The sequence below is a fragment of the Pongo pygmaeus genome, chromosome 10, assembly GCF_028885625.2.
Source record: "Pongo pygmaeus isolate AG05252 chromosome 10, NHGRI_mPonPyg2-v2.0_pri, whole genome shotgun sequence".
NCBI classification, from domain to species: domain Eukaryota; kingdom Metazoa; phylum Chordata; class Mammalia; order Primates; family Hominidae; genus Pongo; species Pongo pygmaeus.
Window position 1 is genome coordinate 64369136 of NC_072383.2, and position 25294 is coordinate 64394429.

At 37.0% G+C, this 25294-nt stretch overlaps 1 protein-coding gene across 12 annotated transcripts in view; it reads right to left on the reverse strand.

Annotated features, from left to right (window-relative positions):
* The window catches only part of GRIP1 (glutamate receptor interacting protein 1), a 721037-nt gene that overhangs the window by 156658 nt on the left and 539085 nt on the right, over nucleotides 1-25294 (reverse strand). For all 12 annotated transcript variants that reach the window (XM_054443505.1, XM_054443504.1, XM_063646484.1 and 9 more), the window contains exons 5-7: nucleotides 21499-21582; nucleotides 15702-15777; nucleotides 13406-13551 (exon numbers count right to left, since the gene is read on the reverse strand). In XM_054443505.1, coding sequence (XP_054299480.1) covers nucleotides 13406-13551; nucleotides 15702-15777; nucleotides 21499-21582 — 306 coding nt within the window. The remainder of the gene's footprint in view (nucleotides 1-13405; nucleotides 13552-15701; nucleotides 15778-21498; nucleotides 21583-25294) is intronic.

Below are 25294 nucleotides of genomic sequence, written 5' to 3' on the forward strand. Positions count from 1 at the left end.
TATCCAAATTACTTCAGAGACCCAGAAATGAACAATTAGCATATTAAAAATTGTTACATGAAGTTAGACATGAGCGGGGCAGGAGAGGGCTCTGCTCCCCACCCACCAGGAATGTCAGGTGATTATCAGGTGATGGTTTGGCAGTTATCACATTGCTGCTCTAAAAATGATAATTCAGCAGCCAGTGCACCAGGGAGAGACAGGCTCCTGATGGTCCACAGCTGTCTCAATGAAGTGTTAATTGAATGCAGACACCAGGGAGAGGCAACTTCCCAAACAGATAAAAACACTTAAAATTGGTAATTGGCTTTCAACAGGGCCTCAGGAATTGGGCGAGTGAACCAGGCATGTGCATTAAGAGACAAAATGGTGGAGTGTGACTTTTGGGGGCATTCCACCAGAAAAGGGAAGAAACCTTCAGATGGGCATGCATACAACTTCCTAAACACACTGCACATGCTCACTTCCCAAGTATAAGGAGGGCACATGCAGGCAGCCCACCCTAAGACAGAAATCGTGGGAAAGGGGTGCAAGATGCTGGAGGTGGGCCAGCATATAAAGCCCCAGGGTCAAGGTTAAATGCCCACTTGGGTCTCTTCCAAGTGTACTTTCCTTTCTTTCCCATTCTAAAGCTTTTTAAAATAAATTTCCACTCCTGCTCTGAAAGCTTGCCTTGGTCTCTTTTTCTGCCTTATGCCCCTCAGTTGAATTCTTTCTTCTGAGGAGGCAAGAATCGAGGTTGCTGCAGACCTGTATGGATTCGCCACTGGTAACTCGGATACCTTCTATCCCTAACAGAATGAGTTGTCAGGATACACATGTGCCCCCTGAGCTGAAAGAAACAATCAGAGTGTGGTGAACAGGAGGCTGCAGGCCCAGGAGAGAAAAGCTTGGGAGAGCCTACAGTGGCTATGAAGAGAGAGACTGGAACTCTGCTAGAAACTTCCCATCCCTCCCAAATATCTGTTCTGGGAAATGTGAGGTTAGAAAGAGAAGACTGTTGATCACTTGGGACAGGAACTTCTCATAGGGATCTTCTTTTTGAGAGTCTATACAAGTTAGGCTGTCTTGGAGCTAGGCTGGCTGAAACAAAAAGGTCATTGTGTAGAGTGGGAATCACAAATCCAAATGCCTGAGGGACAGGCATGATGGTGACTTGCTATAAGGCTGTACTGTCAGGGAAATGATTTGGACAAACTGGTGAGAACACCTCCATCAAGAGGGGCAGTCTGAAAGTCAACTAAAGCTAAGGGTTACATGCAGGAATGTTGGCCCGGTGATGTCAAATTACTAAGAGTAACCCAATATTTAGATTTATTCTAAATACAAAGTCTCTCTTTTTAGGTGTTGAAAACAAATTCTAACTTCTCAAAAACATTGTGAAGGCTGAAAAATACATGTTCCACACCCATGCCCTCCAGTTTGTTGCCTCTTGTAGAGGGTGTAAAAAATGGGGATTAGTTACAGTGAAAAGATGACAACAAACTATTCTATTATTCAGATTTATCATATAGAAAGCCCCTGAAACTGAATTAGATATGCACTGGTTCTTTGGTCTAGTGGCTTGAATTTCACTTGGGTCTCTAAGTGGGTGTGGGATGGTAACAAGATGCATTTGTAATCATATGTACCTGTAGTGCTCAGGTAGATGGTGTAGGTAATCACAGTGCTCTTTTCCTTTAAACTTCAAAATCCTTCGAGCCTCAACAATCTTCAAACTGCAAAATCCTTCTCAATGCAGTGTTTCAGATGGCCACCACCATTAATCAGAGATGACATAAAATATAGAAAATTATTGACTCCCCCTGGCCTAGATGAGCCTCATCTATAATGTATATAGTTTTGTGATACTTTATCATTTATTTGTCCAAGAATATCCAGAGAAAGATGATAAAACATGCTGTAGTCAAATATGGAGATTAGAAAAAATCTCAAAAGCTACTTATTCATTTGTTTGAAAAATATTATTGAGTGTCCTTTATGCCAGGCACATTGCTAGGCATTGGAGTTGCTCTAGCTGATAACCTCTAAACAATTCGTTAGACTTCCAACTACTGGCATTTCTTTCTTAGTCGGTTCCTATCTCTTCATCTTGATTTTGGTGGACAGTCCCATGATAGGCAGAATTTCTGAATTTATCCCCCAAAGATTCCATGCCCTAAGCCCCAGATTCTGTTAATAGGATGATACAATATATAACTCCAATGACTATGTTATGTCATTTGACATAGTGGACCTTAAAAAGGGAGATTATCTGGGTGGTCCCAAGGTCATCAAATGAGTCCTTAAAAGTAGAGTACTTTCTCCAACTAGTAGTATGAGAAGAAGGCAGAGGAGAAAGTTAGAGATATATGAAATATGAAGACTCAATGCACCATTGCTGTCTTGAAGATGGAGGGCCATGTGAGAAGAAATGTGGGTGGTTTCTAGGAACAGCAAATGGCTCCAGAGAGCAGACAGCAAGGAAATGAGGACCTTGGACTGACTCCAAGGAATTGATTCTGCCAACAACCTGCGCTAGCTTGGAAGGGATTATTTCCCAGACCTTACAGATAAGAGCTTAGCCTGCTGACATCTTGACCTAGGCCTTGTGAGATCCTAAGCAAAAAACTCATCCATGCCTGCCTGGATTTCTAACTTATAAAATGGTAAATCACCACCTTTGTGGCATTTTGCTACAATGTAATAGAAAAATAATACAGTAATGGCAGGAGGGGTTGGTGTGGGGAACCCAAGAGCAGCATCTATCTAAATATTAGAGAATAATTTTATATCTTCTTCCAAGCTTCTGTGTCTAATTCTTTAAAAAAATTCCAAAAAGTAACCCAAAAGTTTGTTGGAATGTATAGCTTATATGTACCAATTTTGGCACTTATTTTGCATTCAGTAGCCAGGATTAGTTTGTAACACATAACTGAAAAAAGGCTTGTGTACACAATGTATAAGGAAATCATATAAACCAATAAGAAGAATAGAATTATCCAATAGAAAGAAAATGGATCAAAACACTTGAGCAGAGTTTTCACAAAAATATCTATATGGCCAATATTCAAAGGTACTCAACATTCTTATTCATCTGGGAAATAGACATTAAAACCACAATGATATATTATTATATTCTTTTCAGAATGGTTAAAATGAAAAAGACTGACAATACCAAGTACTGGTGAGGATGTGAAGGATGTGAAACTGTTAGTGGGAGTGTAAATTGGTGCAACCACTTAGGAAACACTCATTGGCAGTATCTACTAAAGCATGTAACTGACATGTAACCTAAGGCCTAGCAATTCCACTCTTAGGTATAATCTGATGGAAATGCACACATATGTTTCCCAAAAGACAAATATTAGAATGTTCACAATAGTATTATTTATAGGAAGCTGAAAAATACCCAAATAATAATCAATAAGGAAGTATTCAAATTGTGATCTATTCACACAATGGACTACTATACAACAATGAAAAAGAATGAACTATTGCTATAGGCAACAATATGATACAATCTCACTAACATAATTTGGGCAAAAGAACCCGGCTACCAAAGAAATACACTGTATGATTTCATTTATATAAAGTTTAAAGTCCAGCAAAATGAATCTCCGGTTTAGGAAATCAAGACAGGGGTTACATATGGGGAAGGGATGGGAGAAAACACAATGGGGCTTTTGGTGATGATAATTATGTTTCATTTCTTGACCTCAATGGAGAACACATAAATGAAAATTTAATAAGTTGTACAACTAAGATTTCAGTGCTTTTCTCTTTGAGTGTTGTACTATAATACAAAAGTAAATTTTAAAGCATACTCTATTCTAATTTAGTAATATAAAAGTAACTAAAAATTCATACCCTTTCCTAAACTAGGGTAACTCTTTTCTCACCCACTAATTTTATCTCCAGAAACATAGTAAGTGGCTCTGAGTTTGAATATGTAAAAGGGAATGAGGAAGGTGGGAGCCAGAGTATTCTGCAAAAATAAACCTTTTTTTTCCCTCTAAAAAACAGAGAACGTATAAGAAAATCCAATTTTTATCTTAGAAAAATAACATTGTAAGTAAAATACCATTGTCATTTAAAACTTATAGACTTCTTTTATGTAGGAAACCCTCTGAACTTCCCTTTAATGACATTTTCCTTGAAAAGAAAGTGAAGTCAGTAACCCACAAGGAAGCTTGTGTGTCATGTTATAAATACTTTAGCAGCCCTTGGAAAACTGTTTCCAGTTCATTGAGATCACCTGTAGGAAACTGATAAAGTATGGGCCAGGCGCAGTGGCTCATGCCTGTAATCCCAGCACTTTGGGAGGCCGAGGTGGGTGGATCACAAGGTCAGGAGATCGAGACCATCCTGGCTAACACGGTGAAACCGTCTCTACTAAAAATACAAAAAATTAGCCGGGCGTGGTGGCGGGCACCTGTAGTCCCAGCTACTCGGGAGGCTGAGGCAGGAGAATGGCGTGAACCCAGGAGGTGGAGCTTGCAGTGAGCCGAGATCACGCCACTGCACTCCAGCCTGGGTGACAGAGTGAGACTCTGTCTCAAAAAAAGAAAAAATAAATAAATCAATAAAGTATGAATAGTGGTTAATTTACTCTTGTGACTGGTAGAAGTTTTATATCTTGATATCTCCCCAAAATAAAATACAAAATATAGCCAAGATGCAGTTGTGATAATGCCAATAAACCTATAGTTTCTGACTGCAAGGGAGTTAATAATCTCTTCTGAAGACTCATAGCAGTCTTGATAAAAAGGAATTATTTAAAAATTGCTATTTTATGTTTGCTCAAGATTAAATGCATATAAGTAAGGACTACTCATGTAGCTGCTGGGCAAAGATATAATACCATAGGGCATTCCTTTCTTTCTAACAATTTTTTTTTTTTTTTTAACAGAGGGATCTTGCTCTCTAGCCCATTCTGGAGTGCAGTGGTGTGATCACAATTCATGGCAGCTTCAAACTCCTGAGCTGAAGCAATCCTCCAGCCTCCGCATCCTCAGTATCTAAGACTACAGGTGGGTGCTACCATGCCTAGCTAACACTGTAGGGCATTTCTAAGGAAATGATAAAACTTTTCTCAGTATCCTTGGTTTTGCATGCTAGCATAATCTAGGTGATCAAAAAGAAAGGTTTGAAGCTGAGCAAAGAAAGTAACAGCTAAAGGGAAAGACAGAGATTTACAGGAATTCAGAAAAATATCACAGGTAGATTAAGAGGTGTTGTGATTGAAAGATCTACGATGTCATTGTGCAATGTAAGATAAAATCATGTAGTAACTTCATTTTAAACCTACAGCATAAACACTGATGTTCTGCTACATTCTACACATACCGCTTAATGATGATGATTCGTAAGAACAGCTAATCCATGGGTGAACACATTGTTCAATTCACAGTTGTCTTTAAGTGCCTTCTATGTATGTGTGAGGGCTCCACATTAGGTATTATGGAAATACACAGATAAAGATGATTGGTTAGTGTCCCCACAGAGTCTGTAGAACTAGTGGCACAATAGAAAAATACACAGATTATTAAGGTAAAGTAAAATGTAAATACTTTCAAGAGTCACCAGGAAAGTATTACAGAGAGTGCTCCTTCCTCTCTCAAAAGGAAAAATGAGAGATTGAATAATCCAAATAAGAACAGGATGAATGAGGGAGATGGATGTGACCTGGGCTGGTACTATAGTTTTGCAAAGTTTGTGCATAGGAATACTAGATATTGGGCACAACAGTGGGAAAGCTCAGGGCATTTGGGAAAAATATTTTAGTTATTGTTCCATCTTTATTATCAACTACAATAGTTTGTTGGTTACATTTGAAAGCTACTAAGATCACTGTAGACATTAACTGTCTCTCGTTATAATTACTCTACAGTGAGCCTTGTTTTATTCAGACAGCAAGAATTTCATGTTTACTGACTGCTGTCTGTGGTTCTCCCCAGGGAAGGAAGTTATAAAATAGACAACTATTAGAGAATCATGTAATTTTAAAAATCCAGAGCAAGTTACAAGTCAGTACAGATTTGGCACAATCTTCTACATCTCTTGTCTCTGTAACACCTGCCCAAGGATTGGTGTTCAGAACGATGTTCTTGAGATAATTGTGTGCTTCTCCACCAAAGACTCAAGTACCTAACTTAATATATATTCTCAGAGACATGTTTTATAAATATTTTAGCAAACGTCTAAGCAAAATAAGTATTCTGATGAACTTTTAGAAAATAAAATGATCCAGAACATGTCATTTCCAAATATGCTTCCTAGCAACAATTCAATGTTGTCACAGAGTGAACCATCAGCTACATCTTAATTCAGCATAATGGGAGACTTGAGGTTCATTTTAGAGAAGTGGAGCATGAAAGAGCCAATTAAATTTCTTGGTATTCACTAACAGTTTGGTTAAGGCGAGCACTTTACATGTATTCACTCACTTCATCCTTTCATCAGTCCTATGAAGAAGTACTACCATCATCCCTATTTTAGAGATGGAAAAGTTGAAGCTTGGAGAGGTTAAATATTGTCTAAGGTCAACAGAGAGCCAAAATCCAAAACCAAATTTGTCTGACTTTAAAAGGCACTGTATTTTACTACAGTCATTGCTTTCAGAGCTTTTTTCCTTAGATGTTCATGCTTTCCAAAGACACGGACCCAAATGCCCATTAATGACAGACTGGATAAAGAAAATGTGATACATATACACTACGGAATACTATGCAGCCATAAAAAGGAATGAGATCATGTCCTTTGCAGGAACACGGATGGAGCTGGAAGCCATTATCCTCAGCAAACTAATGCAGGAACAGAAAATCAAACACTGCATGTTCTCACTTATAAGTGAGAGCTGAGTGATGAGAACACATGGACACATGGAGGGGAACAACACACACTGGGGCCTGTCAGGGGGGCAGGGGAAGGGAGAGCATCAGGAAGAATAGCTAATGGATGCTGGGCTTAATACCTAGGTGATGGGTTGATCCATGCAGCAAACCACCATGGCACAAGTTTACCTATGTAACAAACCTGCACATCCTGCACATGTACCCCTGAACTTAAAAGTTGAAGAAGAAAAAAAAAAGATGCTCTTGCTTTCCTTATACTTTTATGTTACTTTTCCAACCACAGGGCTCTCAGACCCAATCATTTGGTAATATAGTTCAACAATATTGAAGTGGAGGTTTTACCCATATGCATTTTAAATAATTTGTTCACAATTTATTGAGCATATATGATGTGCCAAGCACCACATGTGCATTAACCCTTCTGCTCCTCATAGCAACTTGTGAGTGTGGTAGTGTAATTACCACCATTTTACACGGGAAAAATCTGGCCTCCATGACTCCATGCTTGGCCTTGGTTCACTGTCTCCATCAGTGCATTGGCCTCCTCAATTTATTCTATAGGGTCCTCTACGCATTCCTGATGTAACTACTGGATGGTCTCAGAGCTCAGTCCTTGGACCTCTCTCTTCTCTGTCTAAGCTCTCTCCCCTACGTGTCTCATCTAGCCTTGCAATATAAGTGATGATGACTTAAAAATGTATATCTTCTGCTCTGACCTGTATACTGAACTCCACCCAAAATACTCAACTTTCAACTTATACCTCCTCTTACATGATGGACAGACATCTCAGACTTAGCATATCCAAAATTGAACTCTTAATTTTTCTTCAAACTTATTTTTCTCAGTCTTCCTTATTTCAAAAAATTGTCCTTAAAATGTCAACACAGACTAAATTAAACCTTATTTAATGAAATTGATAGTTTCAATAGCTTTCCTAAACAGACCACTGAATTTGCTAAAATTTATCATTTGAGATTTACTGAATAAATATATCTGATTCCAGGGTTGAGGTATCGATATCTATATTGTACACACATACACCACACACACACACTTTCTAAGAAATAATTTGTGTACTTGTAATAGTATGTAAATAAATCAAAGTATTATTAATGAAAGTAAAACCAAAGCCATAAGCATGTCTCACTGGCAATGAAAAGGCGCTCCACATTGTTATTCACCCAGGAAATGTATATCAAACTTAAAATGAGATACCACCACACACTGATCAGTATGGTTAGAATGAAACAGGCAGAAAATTCTGATATGGTTTGGCTGTGTCCCCATCCAAATCTCATCTTGAATTGTAGCTCTCACAACTCCCACGTGTTGTGGGAGGGGCATGGTGGGAGGTAATTGAATCATGGGGTGGGTCTTTCCCATGCTATTCTCGTGACAGTGAATAAGTCTCATGAGATCTGATGGTTTTATAAAGGGGAGTTTCCCTGCACAAGTTCTCTTCTCCTGTCTGCCGCCATGGGAAACGTTCCTTTCACCTTCTGCCATGATTGTGAGGCCTCCCCAGCCATATGGAACTGTGAGTCTATTAAACCTCTTTCTTTTGTAAATTGCCTAGTCTTGAGTATGTCTTTATCAGCAGCATGAAAATGGACTAATACAAATACCAAGCACTAGTGAGGATGTGAAGCAAAGGAAACTCTCATATACTATTAGTGGGAATATAATATTTAACATTTAACTGTGTCTTAAAATGGCACCTATTATTTTCTTTGTCAATCCCACATCATCTACTCTGGGAAATTGCCATTTCTCTGGCTCATTCTGTTTGGGCCATTCAACATATGTTCTTGCCTTCCATACCAGTTGTAGAGTGCACTATATCCCTGGACACAGTGCTTAGTGTAGTGATCAGCATTTGCCCCAAGCTAAGTCATTAAGAATCTTTTAGAGGAGATCAGTCTTGTTTCTTTTTCTGGCATCACAAACTCTCAAAATAATGTAGACTTTTGGGTGGTAGGACCACCTTGCCATGACATAGGGGAGCCTTTCTCAGGCAAGGAGAACTGAGAGACAAAACTCCTATGACATTATTAAACTTGTTTCTAAAGCCAGGATATATCTTGAGCTTTTTACTTTTGTAGGCTAATAAATTCCCTCCTTAGGCTAGTTGATATAGTTTGGCTTCGTGTTCCCACCCAAATCTCATCTTGAATTGTAATCCCACTTGTTGATGGAGGGACCTGGTGGGAGGTGATTGGATCATGGGGGCAGTTTTCTCCCATGCTGTTCTCATGGTAGTGAGTGAGTTCTCACAAGATCTGATGGTTTAAAAGTGCGTGGTGGTTCCTCTCTCTCTCTCGTCACAATGTAAGATGTGCCTTGCTTCTCCATGATTGTTAAGTTTCCTGAGGCCTCCCCAGCCATGCAGAACTGTGGGTCAATTAAACCTCTTTCCTTTATAAATTACCCAGTCTCAGGTAGTTCTTTAGAGCAGTGTGAAAACTGACTAATACAGAAAATTGGTATTGAGAGAAATAGGGCACTGCTATAAAGATACTTGAAAATGTGGAAGTGACTTTGGAACTGGATAACAGGCAGAGGTTGGAACAGTTTGGAGGGCTCAGAAGAAGATAGAAGATGTGGGAAAGTTTGGAAATTCCTAGAGACTTGTTGAATGGTTTTGACCAAAATGCTGATAGTGACATGTACATATACCACTGAACTATTGTTCCTTATCTAATTTAAGATCTTAAGTTTTTAACTGAAATTGCTGTATCTATTTAGCTTTATCTAAGAGTGATAGAAAGCTATTACAATGGAAGTCCATAAATAACTTTGAAGGGAAATAAGCTACTGAGAAAAGTTTTTATGAAAAACAGATGACTAATGCCTTTAATATATAAATAGTTAATACAAGCCAATAAACAAAAAACTAAAAGCACCTCCAACAGAAAAATGAATAAAGGATATAAATGACAATAGAAAATGAAAATGACCATATGAAAAAATACTTACCTGCAGTATAAATTTTTTGAGTTAAATTAAATTATAATGCAATATTTACCTAACAAATCAGATATATTAAAAATGATAATATTCAATATTGACGAACTCTGATGAGATGTACACTTAAAGCATTGCTGGTAGTAATATAAAATAGTGCAACTTTTCTGGAAGACAATTGGAATTATGTATCAAATATATTTAACACATTGTCTCAATGAAATGAGAAATACAGACAAACATTTAGGTAGAAAGATATTCTAGTTATTTATAATAGCAATCTACTGGGAAATGGTTAAGTAAATATAGAATTTATTTTTGGGTGTAATATGAAGTAGGAATTTAATTTTCCCCAAGTGGCTAATTGTCCCAGCATCATTTACTGATTAGCTGAACATTTCTTCACTGATGTTTGACTATACCTCTGGTTCCATATGGACAGTGTTCTGTTTCAGGCATTTTATCCTCTTCTACTGGTCTCTTTATCATCCCATGTTAATATTAGATAGACTTAAGGCCACAATTTTGGAATGAGTCTTCATATTGGGTAGAACAATCTTCTCTGTCTTCAGATTGTTTCAAAAATATTTTTACTATTTTTCCCTGCTTCCTTTTCTAACTTCATGTATATTTTAGAAACAGCTTATTCGGGTAACCTCAATGATGCTTTTTTTGAGATTTTAAATAGAATTAAATTTGTTGATACATTTGGGAGAAATGACATATTTTAGCTATTAAAGCTTCCCCTCCAAGATCATAATATAGGTCTTTATGTATTTAAGTATTCTTTTATGCATCTATATATGCATATGCATATCTATATCTATAATGGGTTCATATAACTTTTATAAGGTTTATTCCTTTTGGAACCTTATAATTTTATTGCTATTATAAAGGATACCTTAAAATTTTAACTTTCTGTTTTGGCTGATATACAGAAAGGCAACTGATTTTTGTGTAATGATCTTATATTCAGCAACCTTAAGGAACTCTTAAAATGAGTTTCCTTCCTGATGGCCCACTTTCTCCTATAAGGAGCTGACTTGGAACTCTAGGGTGTGAAAACTGTCAGGTTTCATTCAGAATGTGAGAGTGAGTTGGAAAGAAGGCAAACAGGTAGGGTCACCCCATTCCCTCCTGACCCTGGCAATGGTGAAACTTGGAGGGCTCTTCCCTTAAATGGTATCTATCCCAGTGGAGGAGACCTTGTCTCTGATGTGGAATGTTGCAGCCTTACAGAGACTATTGTCTTCAGTCTGGGAGCTGGTTCCTTCTAAGCTTTGGGTTTTAACCTGTTACCTCTTCACTGACTGCCCTATTTAAATCACCTGCCAACCCTCACCTGTGCCTGCCCTTATTCTCTATTACAGAATACTGTTCTTGTCCTTTATGGCAATGATCATACTTTATGAGTTTATTTGTTTGGTAATATTCTTGTTTACTGTCTGTTCTTCCTATCCATTGCAAGCTTCATAAGGGCAGGGACCAGGTCTATTTCGTTCATCTTTTTCCTGGTCCCTGCCATTTAGTTCAATAAATGTTTGTAGACTGAATAAATGAGTTAGATGTCAAACATTCAAATATCTGCTTCAATTTTTAATGTTAACAATCCACTTGTCTCATCATTTAAAATATACCCTACTTATGTAATCTGATTTTACCTTCATAATTGTCTTTAAAATAGGGATGCTAGTCCCCATTTGACAAATAAGGCACAGGGAAATCAAATCGTGTGCTCCAAATTAATATCTAGAAATTAGTAGAGCTGAAAACAGAACCCAAATCATCTAACTCAACATCTAATTAAAAAAAACATATAACAAAAAGAAGAGAGAAAGAAAGGAGGGAAGGAAGGACTGAGAGAAGAAAGGAGAGAGGAAAAAAGGAAGGTGGAAAGTAAGGGAGGAATATTCATTTGTGAACTGTCCATGTCAAGGGCATACCACATCATTTATCCTTCTAAAAACTCCTTAAGTTTCATACTTTCCCACTGGGAAACCTCATACTCTCCAGACATTTCAGGCCAGCAAACAGATTAAGAATATCCTTGTATGACATTGTTATATATGAGTCATACAGTGTGAGAAATAAAGGAGTATGCAGTTATAGAGTAAGTCTCTTTTTCTCAGCTACATTTCACAACATAAAACTAGCTGCTAAAATCAGGTCACCTAATCGAGTCTGATAATTGTAAGGTTTACTCACAGCATGATTTAAGTTTCAATTTCAAGTTCCAATTCATTCTCTCATAATTTTTCTGCCTTAGTCAACATTACACAAGACGTTGGCTCTCTTAACATTTAAGATCCACATGAGAATATCTTGCCAGTTTTACTATAGGTATGAGTGTAGAAATAGTTTCTTTCCAGTAGAATCATAATTTTAAAAAAAGTCAGGAAACAACAGGTGCTGGAGAGGATGTGGAGAAATAGGAACACTTTTACACTGTTGGTGGGACTGTAAACTAGTTCAACCATTGTGGAGGTCAGTGTGGTGATTCCTCAGGGATCTAGAACCAGAAATTCCATTCGACCCAGCCATCCCATTACTGGGTATATACCCAAAGGACTATAAATCATGCTGCTCTAAAGACACATGCACACATATGTTTATTGCGGCACTATTCACAATAGCAAAGACTTGGAACCAACCCAAATGTCCAACAATGATAGACTGGATTAAGAAAATGTGGCACATATACACCATGGAATACTATGCAGCCATAAAAAATGATGAGTTCATGTCCTTTGTAGGGACATGGATGAAACTGGAAATCATCATTCTCAGTAAACTATTGCAAGGACAAAAAACCAAACACCGCATGTTCTCACTCATAGGTGGGAATTGAACAATGAGAACACATGGACACAGGAAGGGGAACATCACACTCTGGGGACTGTTGTGGGGTGGGGGGAGGGGGGAGGGATAGCATTAGGAGATATACCTAATGCTAAATGATGAGTTAATGGGTGCAGCACACCAGCAAGGCACACGTATACATATGTAACTAACCCGCATGTGGTGCACATGTACCCTAAAACTTAAAGTAGAATAATAATAATAAAAAAGAAAAAAAAACAAAACTGCATGCAAGTTTTTATTTTAATCAATGATACTACATATACTTTATTTTTCTTATCCCTAAATCTGATTGTGAAATAAATGGTCGTTTCTATTATTTTGATTAGCTGGCTTTGTACTGTGAAGTTACAAGAAGGAAAGGAATCACCTACTGCTGTCAGTCTCTATATAATAATAATAAAAAAGTACCAGTCCTTAAGTTTATAATACTATTTTTGTGATTTGGAGGGGAAAAAACACTTTGCTGCCAAACGGTAATCCACATAGAAGAGCTGATTGCTAGGTGAAACACTGACAGAATGAGACTTTATTATGGAACCTATTGACATGAGAACTCTACATCACTGTGAGGTACAGCCACTCACATCTTCCTGAACTCAAACAGAGTAAAATGATATAGTACTTATGAATTCTGTCTGCTCCAGGAGGGCATGACAATACATACTTAATCCAACGTGGTTTATCAGGGACAGACAGTGATGTGCTGGTGCTTAGAGATCACACCCTCAGGACTCCAACATACCCATTACTGAGACATCATATTCTATCAGCAGCGTTGCTTCTTGTCCACATTGTTTAAGAATACTCATGGCTTCAGCATGCGTAGTTCCAAGAAGCCGAATTCCATCTACACTGAGCAACCTGTCACCAGGTTTGATCGTGCCCTCTCTGAGGGGAGAATAAAGGAATAGTCTTGATTAATTTAGCATAATGGGGCTTAGTAACAATAGTCACTTTAGCCAAATTCGTTTTGTCATACATATTCTGCCATCCATCCCATTTGCATTCTTTTTAAGCATCAAATGTGACAGTAAGAGTATAAAGAAGTAACCCTGAACAGAAAATTGCTGTAATATGAAAATCAATAATGAGAAAATAACTACACATTAGCAAAAAAAAACCTAGTTACCCACAGGTAATTTTTGGAGTACAAAAGTAAGAAGGGCACATTTTCCCTTTTTCTAGGTTTTTGCCTGAATGTCTAAAATGGATTTATTGGAGGCCAGAAAATACTATTCACCTATTTTCCCAAAGTCAGGTAAGCAGAAAAGCCTGCGAATTTCACTCAAATTATTACTAGTGAATCCAAGCAGGATAGGAACTGCTGGTGAGAAATTCCCTTGTGTATAAATTTCCCTACTGATTTATAAGGCCATTTGGCAATAATTAAATTGATTCGATCTCACATTCCCTGGAAGAGGAAGGCAAATGCTATTCTCCCTGCTGTGACCACAGACACTCAAGGCATTGAGAGATGACTCAGGACTTCAGTGACACCACAAAAGTACAGCCAGAGTGGCCCCCAGATAACACTCCCTGCCTCAGGGAGGGGCACAAAAATGAGAAAATCAAGTGGTGGGATTATACGTTTAGGATTTGGAAAGAATGATAATCACCTTTGAAATAAAAATCTTTCACCTAGTTCACTCTCTAAGTTTTCTGGCTCCAATTTTTTTCTTAAATTCTCAGATTTCTTTGAGTTCTAAATTAATTTGGTAATACAAGTATGCCACTCACAAGCTCGTAGCCTATGTTTCGACATTTCTGTCAACTCCAACTCTAAATTTTAATAAGAAATGAAAACATTCTAATTTGCTTCAGGAAGAGTGATTCACTAGACACATGAGAAGGGAAAAGGGGAAACTCTTGGACATTTTGTTACCCGCTGCAAAAGCAAATATACGTCAGCACAAGTAAGAAAACAGTGTTTTCCTATTTTCTAATTTTATATGAAATATCACTTTCTTAAAAGTGAGCTAATCATATGAGTTTCAAAGGAAAAGAAGCCTGAATTCCTCCCGCAGTTCTTTCACTTACTCACTGCCATACTGGCAGTTTTGTCATCTGTAAATGTGGATACAAAAACCTCATTTAGAGGGTGGTTGTAAGGATAAAATAAGATAATGTCCACCAAGCCCTCAGAACAGTCCCTAGCACATAGTAAATGCTTAATAAATAATGGTTATTATTATTATCTCTATGTCTTAACAAAGGTTTTTAAGTTTATCCTGAGATAAACTTACAACAGAGAGACAGGAGGAATCAGTGCATTTTCCTCCTCCTCTTCAACAATTTCTAATGGCAGCAGTTGTGTTCCCCCATCATTGTAGAGTAAACTTTTGCTGTGGGAAATTAATACAGAGATGAGTATCTCCAGAGACACCTAAGTTGTGAGTTTACTTGGGGCCCTAATTACAATAGGAAAGTTGAAGGCATTTGCCCTTCACATATTCAAATTAGTAAGGAAGAGAAATGCAAAGAAAACTCTAGAGACTAATGAAATGTCTTCCATTTTACTGAAAGTCACTTCCATTCTGACCTACATAGTCACTATCAAAAAATAACACTAATAATAAGAATGTTGAGAATGGTAAGAATCTCACCACCACCCCCTATCTGTCCAGGTTGGGAGATTAGCAACAGGAGAAGATGCATTTCCAGCATCTGCCTAAAAGAGCCAGCTGAGTTCTGTAAGTACCTCCCCTGTGCCAGGCCCCCTGCAAGGCATTATATATCTCCAATCTTTGATAAAACTGAACAGCTCTGAAAGGTAGTATTATTACCTACATTTCCAATGGCGGTGGAAATTGAGCTCAGTATTAAGTCACTTGACAGAGATATAGTGTAGTAAGTATAGAATCTAGAGGCAAACCTTTTTTTTTCTGATTCCATAGTTCAGACTCTCGGTCTTCACATTGTAACATGTTTGCTTAATATCTACATTTTACTGTAAAATTTCTAATTTATCAACTTCTATGTTAAAGTCCCCAGCTTTATTTATTCTATTTTGGATAATGACACAGAAAGATAAAGTTTACCTGTCAGCAGGCCCTCCCGGGCGAACACATGTTATCACAACTGGACGAGATTTATTTCTATCATCATGTGCTCCCCCTAGCAAAGAAAAGGAATAGAGCTTAAAAATGCTTTCATTGTTGACATGTAAAAAAATCACCTACAAGATATCAGCTGAGAAATGTCCTACTTGATGTACGGAGGAAGAAAATATGTAAAATTTTCCTTGAGGCATACAAAAGCCTTAAAAGGTCTTGCTCATTTTATATAGAATATATTTTTGAAGTCACCATTTCTCCATCTTTCAATAAATATATGGCTGTAACCAGGTGATATATAAAGTATTTAACAACTGGTATGGCAAGAGGATCAACTGATTATATCAAGTACTGGCCCGATTTGAACAGCTGTCAGTTATACAGTACAGATGTGTATATCTGTGCCAATCAAACTGATCTAAAATACTGGTCAGTAGGTCTACAACCTAACATAAAGTAAACAAAAACCAAAGTAAAAGAAAAATCCTAGTACTAAAAAAGAATACCAAAAAAAAAAAAAAATTCAAGTGACCAAGTAGCTTTCATTAAAAGTGAGGTGTTCAAAAATTTGGGGCAAATTTTTCAGACTGTGTCAAGCCAGCTGCAATCCTTGAATGAGAATTTTAATTTTCTGTTAGAAAAACTTCTCCACAAGAATTCATAGAAACATAGATGTTTCAAGATGGAAGGTAATTTACTGTAAATTCTCTTTTTAATCCATGACCCTTTTGTACAATTTCCTTAATCTGTGCTCCCCCAGCGTCTGCATGAAATGCACAGGTGCTGGCCTACTTACTGGATGTGAGGCTGCTCACTCCTTGGACACCAAGGAGTGTTAGAAAGTTCTTCCTAATATTTAACTGATATCTCTCTTCCTTCAACTTTCATCCACTGGTCTTTGTTCTATGATCCAGAGCAGTAAAATAAAATGTATGCTCTCTTTTACAAAAATGCTTTTCCAAAAGTTGAAAACAGAGATTATACACCGGCTAAATCTCACCTTCTTAATGTTGAACAATGCCAGTTTCCTTATCTATTCTTTATGTGACCTGATTTCTTTGCACATCACCATCCTGACTGTCCATCTGGGAGTTTTCTAGTTTGCCAATATCTGATAAGTATAAAGCTATTGTCAATTAATTGCTCCCTTAATGTTTGCCTGCTAGAACAGACGGATATTTCCCAAACCTGGCACAGGCCGAAAGGTCAACTTATAGAAAATAGCCTAAGAGAAAAATTAAAAGGCATTCATATTTCCTCAGGAAGGCAAATGCTTCTTTTGTGCTCACTTCTGTGACAAGTGATTTGTTTAGTGTGATTGATTGGTAAAAGCTCTCATTCAGTATTTTATTCTTGCATTGTGTTTAGCTTCTTTAGAAATTCCTCTTTAAAATAAGAAATTCACCACTTTCTCAGAAAAAAATTTTAAAATGAAAATTTTAAATGTTACCACAAATGCTTGCCCATATTTATGTAAATACTGTTACATAATTTCTCTTTTGCAAGGTGATCATAAAGGATAGGTTTGTTTTTCCCTAAAGGAAAACCGATTGAGAAAAAGATGGGGGCCAAAGATAGCAAGAAATCATTCCATAATTTTGGTTTGTATTTACAAATTTCAATATGTAATATCGAATGCTTGTTAAAGTGTGAGGTAGTTCTATATTTCTTGATATGTGGCATTTTACTGTTATTTGTAATGAACCAAGTTTCCTGTGTGACTTACTTAGGTTCTAGAAGTTTGCAGCAGCAAGGCCAAACAGGAACCACTCAGAGACCAGTGATAGTCTCAATCCTGGTGTACATTAGTATCAACTGGGATGCTTTTTGAAAATATCAATGCCAGGGCCACAGTGCAGACCAAATCTGAATATCAAGCACCATATGTTAAATGACTAGGCCCACCTACAATTTTACATTTGAGAATGACTAGAGAAGGTTTCCTCGTCTAAAATGTAAAGCAACTTCATGTCAGAGTGCCTTTCCTATCAGTCCAACTCATCTCTTCTGGCTTGCTTGCATTAACTGAAATTTAACGCTCCAAGGTTTAGGCCAGAACATCATTTTTATTCTATGGATGCAAGGTTCTATTGTTTAGGGAATAAAGGTTTTAGAACCTGTGACTTATAGCATGAGAAATATAATTCCATTCATCAGCTAAAAGCTTAATGTTGCAAGTTCCATTCTATTAGGTTAAGAAGAACTTCTCCCATACTAAACAGATATGCTCCATCTGCAATATCTTCTCCTCTTTCCTGACTGTCCTGGTATTTTCTATTGATCTAAGTTTAGCTCAACTCCCATCTATGCCAAAATATCTTATCTGCCATACTAATATTTACTCACAGCACTTTCTCATTCTGATTAACCAGTGATTCTTAAGTGATGGGTAGTGACCACCTTTTGAACAGGGAAAATCCTCCAGATGGACCTCTAACTAATCTAAAAATAGAAATCTTTTATTTGATTCTCATTGAGAAATTATTCAAAACTCCAAAAACTTTTATGTTCAACCAACATATTAAAGGAGTTATTAAGGCCTATAAAAATGCAGTCCTCATAAACTAATACTGGCTTATTGTAACTAAGTTTTTTAAAATCAGTATAATAACTACAAAGTCTGATGTCCACACAAATCTAGGCAACATTCAATCATTCACTTATTAAGTGCCTCCACATACCAGGCAGTGTTCTAAGCTCACATTATAAAACTCCTGGGCATACACACAGATATTTGAAACTCCTGCAAACTCTGGGAAGGGTGTTTTACTAACATTACATCATCAGTTATCTTGAGATGGTTGCTCATTTCAGTTGCTTCTATTCTGTTTATTTCTTAATAATAAATTACTCTTGGTTTAGCTCTTTCACTAGTAATTTGATTCGTTATTGACTAACCATACAGTCACTATCAATGAATATCTGCAACAGCAGCATTTTTTGGTATAGTGTTTCAATAATTAGGCTTGTATGCATGTGATTCAAGAACCTTCTCATTCAGATCTGTATCGCAAAACAGATATGTATATATCACCCATCAGCCAAAAATTACTTGTACAGTGACTTTTCACTATATTCATCTAGTTATTTTAAACAGAAATTTAGGAATGGTTAGGGTAAATGATCTTGGGCTCTGTTGCTCCACCTAAAAATAGGCCTTGGTCAGAAAAATGTAATAACTACAAGTCTAAACCTCTCAATGAGTTCCTAGTTCCACATCCTCTCTACTACTCACTTGAGCACTCAATCAACTTTTGTCTTAAATTCACTGTACTGTAATTCCCTGTAGATCGAGGTCTTGTCTTATGACTCCATAGTACTTCTTTCCATGCTGACATGTTGACATGTGCTTAATAAACATTTGATTGATTGATTTGCTAAGTGACTGGCACAAAATGAAAGCTACTATTTAAAACTTAATCACTTAAGACAAATCCAAATCTGTACAAGCATATCCACATCTCTTTTATTCTTTGATGCATACATATTTATTAAGATGTTTAATTTTAATTAATGTTTTAATAATTTTGATAGACTTTTTACTCTGGTGAAGTATAAAATATTATAGGTGAAGACAAAAACAATCAAGAAATGTGAACTGTTAAAACATTCCTGATAGTGGAAAACCAAATACTGCATGTTCTCACTTATAAGTGGGTGCTAAGCATTGAGTACACATGGACACAAAGAAGGGAACAACAGACACTGGGGCCTATTTGAGGGTGGAGGGTGGAGGGTGGGAGGAGGAGGAGGATGAGGATTGGAAAACTGATTAAGTATGATAATGATTACTTGGATGACAAAATTATCTGTATCCCAAGCCCCCATGACATACAATTCCCCCATGTAACAAACCTGAACATGTACCCCTTGAACCTAAGATAAAAGTTGGAAAGAAAAAAAATCCCTTATGTTTATATAGCTCCCTATTGAACCTCATTGTCATACTATGAATTGAGAGTTGTTAATGTAGGCATAGTCTTTAAGAAATAAAATTACTAATGAGAAAACATAATGCAAGATAGAATTATACTTTAGAATTAGTAGGTTTTTGTTTTGTTTTGTTTTGTTTTGTTTTGTTTTGTTTTGTTTTGTTTTGAGATGGAGTCTGGCTCTGTCACCCAGGCTGGAGTGCAGTGGCACGATCTGGGCCCACTGCAAGCTCCGCCTCCCGGGTTCATGCCATTCTCCTGCCTCAGCCTCCCGAGTAGCTGGGACTACAGGTGCCCACCACCACGCCTGGCTAATGTTTTTGTATTTTTTTAGTAGAGATGGGGTTTCACCGTGTTAGCCAGGATGGTCTCAATCTCCTGACCTCATGATCCGCCTGCCTCGGCCTCCCAAAGTGCTGGGATTACAGGCGTGAGCCACTGTGCCTGGCCTAGAATTAGTAGTTTTATAATAAGTTGGAGTCACCTGAAATTGTTATTATCAATGCCATACTATAATATGATGACTTGAACTGAAGCACATAGATACCCAAGAGATTAGAATCTTCCATCCATTTTTAGAAAGCTACAATAACCAAATGTGTTTCTGGAGAAATTTATTTAAATAAAGTCCCTTAATCCTAGTGTATTAAATCAAATCAAGCATACTAATCAACATTTTTGATTCAGTGATATAGAAAAATATAAAAGGAAAGACAAAAGACATGTTGAAAAGTATAGGATGACTGAATTGACAAGGTTTATAAACAGTGGCTTTTTGCTCTGTATTAATGAACCAAAAATAGAGCTACATATGGTTTCCACTTTTATTATCATTCAGTGTTGTGTTTATTTAAAGAAGAGAAGATTTTTCTAACCCAGAGAGTGAGAGAAAATCTTTACAACCTATACATCCAACAAAGGACTAATATCCAGAATCTATAGGGAACTCAAAGAAATTAGCAAGAAAAAACCAAACAATCCCATCAAAAAGTGGGCTAAGTACATGAATAGACAATTCTCAAAAGAAGATATAAAAATGGCCAAGAAACATATGAAAAAATGCTCAACATCACTAATGATCAGGGAAATGCAAATCAAAACCACAATGTGGTACCACCTTATTCCTGCAAGAGTGGCCATAAACAAAAAATTAAAAAAAAAAATGTTGACGTGGATGCAGTGAAAAGGGAACACTTCTACACTGCTGGAGGGAATGTAAACTAGTACAACCACTATGGAAAACAGTGTGGGGATCCTTAAAGAACAAAAAGTAGAACTATCATTTGATCCAGCAATTCCACGACTGGATATCTACCCAGAGGAAAAGAAGTCATTATACAAAAAAGATACTTGCACATGCATATATACAGCAGCACGATTTGCAATTGTAAAAATATGGAACCAGCCCAAATACCCATCAATCAACTAGTGGATATAGAAACTGTGGTATACATATACAATAGAATACTACTCAGCCATAAAAAGGAATGAATTAATGGAATTTGCAGACCAGGATGGAATTGGAGACCATTATTTTAAGTGAAGTAACTCAGGAATGGAAAATCAAACATCGTATGTTCTCACTTGTAAGTAGGAGCTAAGCTATGAGAATGCAAAGGCATAAGAATGATACAAGGGACTTTCAGGACTCGGGGAAAGGGGGAGGGGGGTGAAGAATAAAAGGCTACAAATTGGGTTCAGTCTATACTGCTCGGGTGGTGGGTGCACCAAAATCTCACAAATCACCACTAAATAACTTATTCATGTAACCAAATACCCAAATACCACCTGTTCTCCAAAAACCTATGGAAATAATTTTTTTAAAGTAGATTTTTCTAACCAACACCTACCTCGAATTACAAAACCAAAGGTATTGCCTTCTTTATGTAATGTGACCTCCACTGTTCGGAAAATAACACTTGATCCTTGCACAGCTGAATAAAGGAAAGAGAGAAGGAAATACAACTTGTAAGTCATCATAACATTTCTCAATCATTCAGTGTGGCATAAAATATTACAGATCCCTGTTGCAAATAAGTTTTGAGTAATAAGCAACAATTCCTTTTCAAAGAAAATGTTTAAAAAACTGTAATGACATAAAAATACCATAAAACAGTCATCTGTATAAGTGACTCATATAGATACAAGTGGAACCAAAATCATAGCTAGTTCATTTCCTTCTATACAGTTCGTTTCTAGATAAAAGGGGGATATTTACATTGTTCAAACTCTACCTAACAAGAGAGACAATATTTATATAAGTAGAATTGTTGTCCTTTTGTAAAATGCAAAAACAATATTTTTGTAACACTTGTAAAATAACTTCTGTATTTATTTTTATTTTGCAGCTGGCACAGGAAGAAAAATTACCATTCTCAGATTGCTATCAATAATTAGGCTGATGCTAATAGATGTTCTGACATATAAATAGCTATTAAACTAAGACACAGCAACCCAGACGAAACCTGGAGGGCAAAAGAAATTCTAAGTACATTCAAAATACTACTACTATCTAAGAAACTACAGATTGACTTAATTTTACTTGATACATTATGCTTATGTTGTGTTTGCATGATTATCACTTTCATTTAACAAAATGGAATTGTATTGTCAAGCTGCAATCTCTAGTCACATAACATACATGTATGATGGTATAAGGTATATGAAGGTATATTTACTAAAATATTCTGTAAGATTCCTTTCAAGAATCTGTTGAGTCATTCTGGTTGTACTATATACACTATTTCTGCATGAAAAAAACCCATAAAACTTCCACAAATTGGTATTTTATCATTATGCACAGAGGAATGTTTTTATTCATAGAGACTTGTAATGTGTAGGAGAATTTTAGATCTTTATTTTGAATTTGTACCTAGTTAATACCATGTTCATTGTCAAGTAACACATTTTTTTACATTGCTACTAGATCCTTAAGCGTTTATTAGATAAAACTATCAGCAAAAAATATGCAGGCAGGTCAGGCGCGGTGGCTCATGCCTGTAATCCCAGCACTTTGAGATGCCAAGGCGGGTGGATCACAAGGTCAGGAATTCAAGGCCAGCCTGGCTAAGATGGTGAAACCGCATCTCTACTAAAAATACAAAAATCAGCTGGGCGTGGTGGCAGACACCTGTAATCCCAGCTACTTTGGAGGCTGAGGCAGGAGAATCACTTGAACCTGTGGGGGCGGAGGTTGCAGTGAGCTGAGATCGCACCACTGCACTCCAGCCTGGGTGACAGAGTGAGACTCTGTCTCAAAAAAAAAAAAAATATATATATATATATATACACACACATACATATACATATATACACACACACACAGGCAGAATCCAAAGGCATTGTTTAAAAAAACTTTTCTTACAGAAATAGCAAGTAGTTTTAGGCTTTAATTACAATTATTTTTAATTATCAGAAATTCTGAACCCTCAAGGGAATAAACATGATTAAGAAAAGTACACATTTAAATTCATAAAACTGTCTACTATCTAGCTGGGACATAAAGTACAATAAAAATTTGGATTGGCTGAAAAACAACATAAACCTACAGTTGAAAAATGTTTTGGTATACTGCTGATTTAATTAAATGTCATATTCTTGCTATCAGGGGAATTTCAGCTTAGACTAATCAACTAGGAACAGTACTCACAAACAGATGAAAGTGTTGAGGTACAGTTTTAATTAAACAAAAAAAACTGAGTTCATTCCAAATGTTTTCTTATTTCCATGGCCCAAGAAGCCACCTGAAGAAATTGGTTAAGAACATGATTTTTTTTTGTTCTCTTGGTAAGCGAGGAAAGGAAAGGATATGGAAAGAAGTAATTAATAAGAATTTACTGTGTACTCAGAACTCTGCAAAAATGGTTTACACATATTATTTCATTTACTCAATAAATCAGCTTTCAATGATATATAACTGAATTCTAATTCTGGGCCACCTGTCCTTGTTGGCTGGGTATCTGTTATGGGAATGCAAAGTACTGCAATTTTGATTTTGCTTTAGCTAAATCTTGCTGACTACAAAATCTTACAATCAAATTTAAAGTCAATATAAAGGCTCTGTATTTTCTACAGCTTTAGAAAATACAGCTCTGTATTTTCTACGCTATTGTTCTCCATCATTTACAAAGATAAATTTGAATGTTGACTGCATTTTAATACAATTAATGAAATAGATTTGGTCTTTATTGTTTTTATTTGCATGGCTGGCTCTTCATGATTGGGTTTTCATGTGCAGTACCAGACATCCTGCATTGCCATGTAAATTTTACTAATGACTCATACATATGTATGTGTACACAAAGTTCCAATTAAGGGGCTTACCCAAAAGATCAAAAGGTAGGTAGAAACCAAATTCACAATGCAAAAATTCTCCTCGGTCTTTCAATTGTGCTGTTGTCCCTTCTTTCTACATGTGGATATGCATGTACTTCTATACAGTTATTTTCCTATGGTAGATGAGGTTTTTGAAATTACAAACTCCTTCCCTGCCTCCCTATTCCCTGTCTCAATAGGAGTTGTGAACTTTCCTACCTCATTATGCTGCACTCGCCCATGTGACTTACTTTTGCCACTAGGATGTTAACAGACACAAGCAGAGGCTGGAATTGCACTTACATGGTTGTGCTTGCCTGTTTTCCCTCTGCCATTGCCACAAGAAGAGCTTCCTCCAGGTAGCTGCTGCTCTCTCAGACTGAATCCCAGAGTAAATCACATGGAGGAGACCTGAGACTCTTTCTCCCTCTCTCCTCCTCCACCTCACCACCACCACCACCACCACCATCATCATCTGTCTATTTTAGAACTGAGAAGTCAGAAGGCTGTCACAGGGACATGCTTTAACACATTTATTTGAGTTAAAAATGACTCCTTAGGATAGAAAGCTCATCTGAGTTAGCTAATGGAGTAACAGTGAAGATTGCCTTTGCCAATCAGATTATAGGGCAGGCTGTTTTTCATTAAATGAAGTAAATCTGTAGCTCCAAGGTTTTCATGAAAACAGAATCTGAAGACACATAAAACAAACAATATGCTAGGAATTGCATCCTTTCTAACTATTTATGCTTATGATAATTTTAGGTGTTAACTAAAAATGGATGAGAATTATGTAACATTTCAAAATTCTTTAAGAGTTAAGTGACCAAAAAATTTGAAGGCACTGCTCTAGACCAAATTTTTATTTTTATTATTTATTTATTTTTAATTCAGACTGGGTCTTTCTATGTTGCCCAGGGTGGTCTTAAACTCCTGGGCTCAAGGGATCCTCCTGCCTCAGCCTCCCAAAGTGCTAGGATTACAGGTGTAAGCCACCACAGCTGGCCTAGACCAGCTTTGAATACATAAATATCGGGCTGGGCATGGTGGCTCATGCCTGTAATCCCAGCACTTTGAGAAGCCGAGGCAGGCGGATCACTTGAGGTCAGGAGTTCGAGACCAGCCTAGTCAATGTGGTGAAACCCCGTCTCTACTAAAAATATAAAAATTAGCCGGACATAATGGCAGGCACCTGTAATCCCAGCTACTCAGGAGGCTGAGGCAGGAGAATTGCTTGAACCTGAGAGTTGGAGGTTGCAGTGAGCCAAGATTGTGCCATTGCACTCCAGCCTGCGTGACAAGAGCAAAACTCCATCTCAAAACAAACAAACA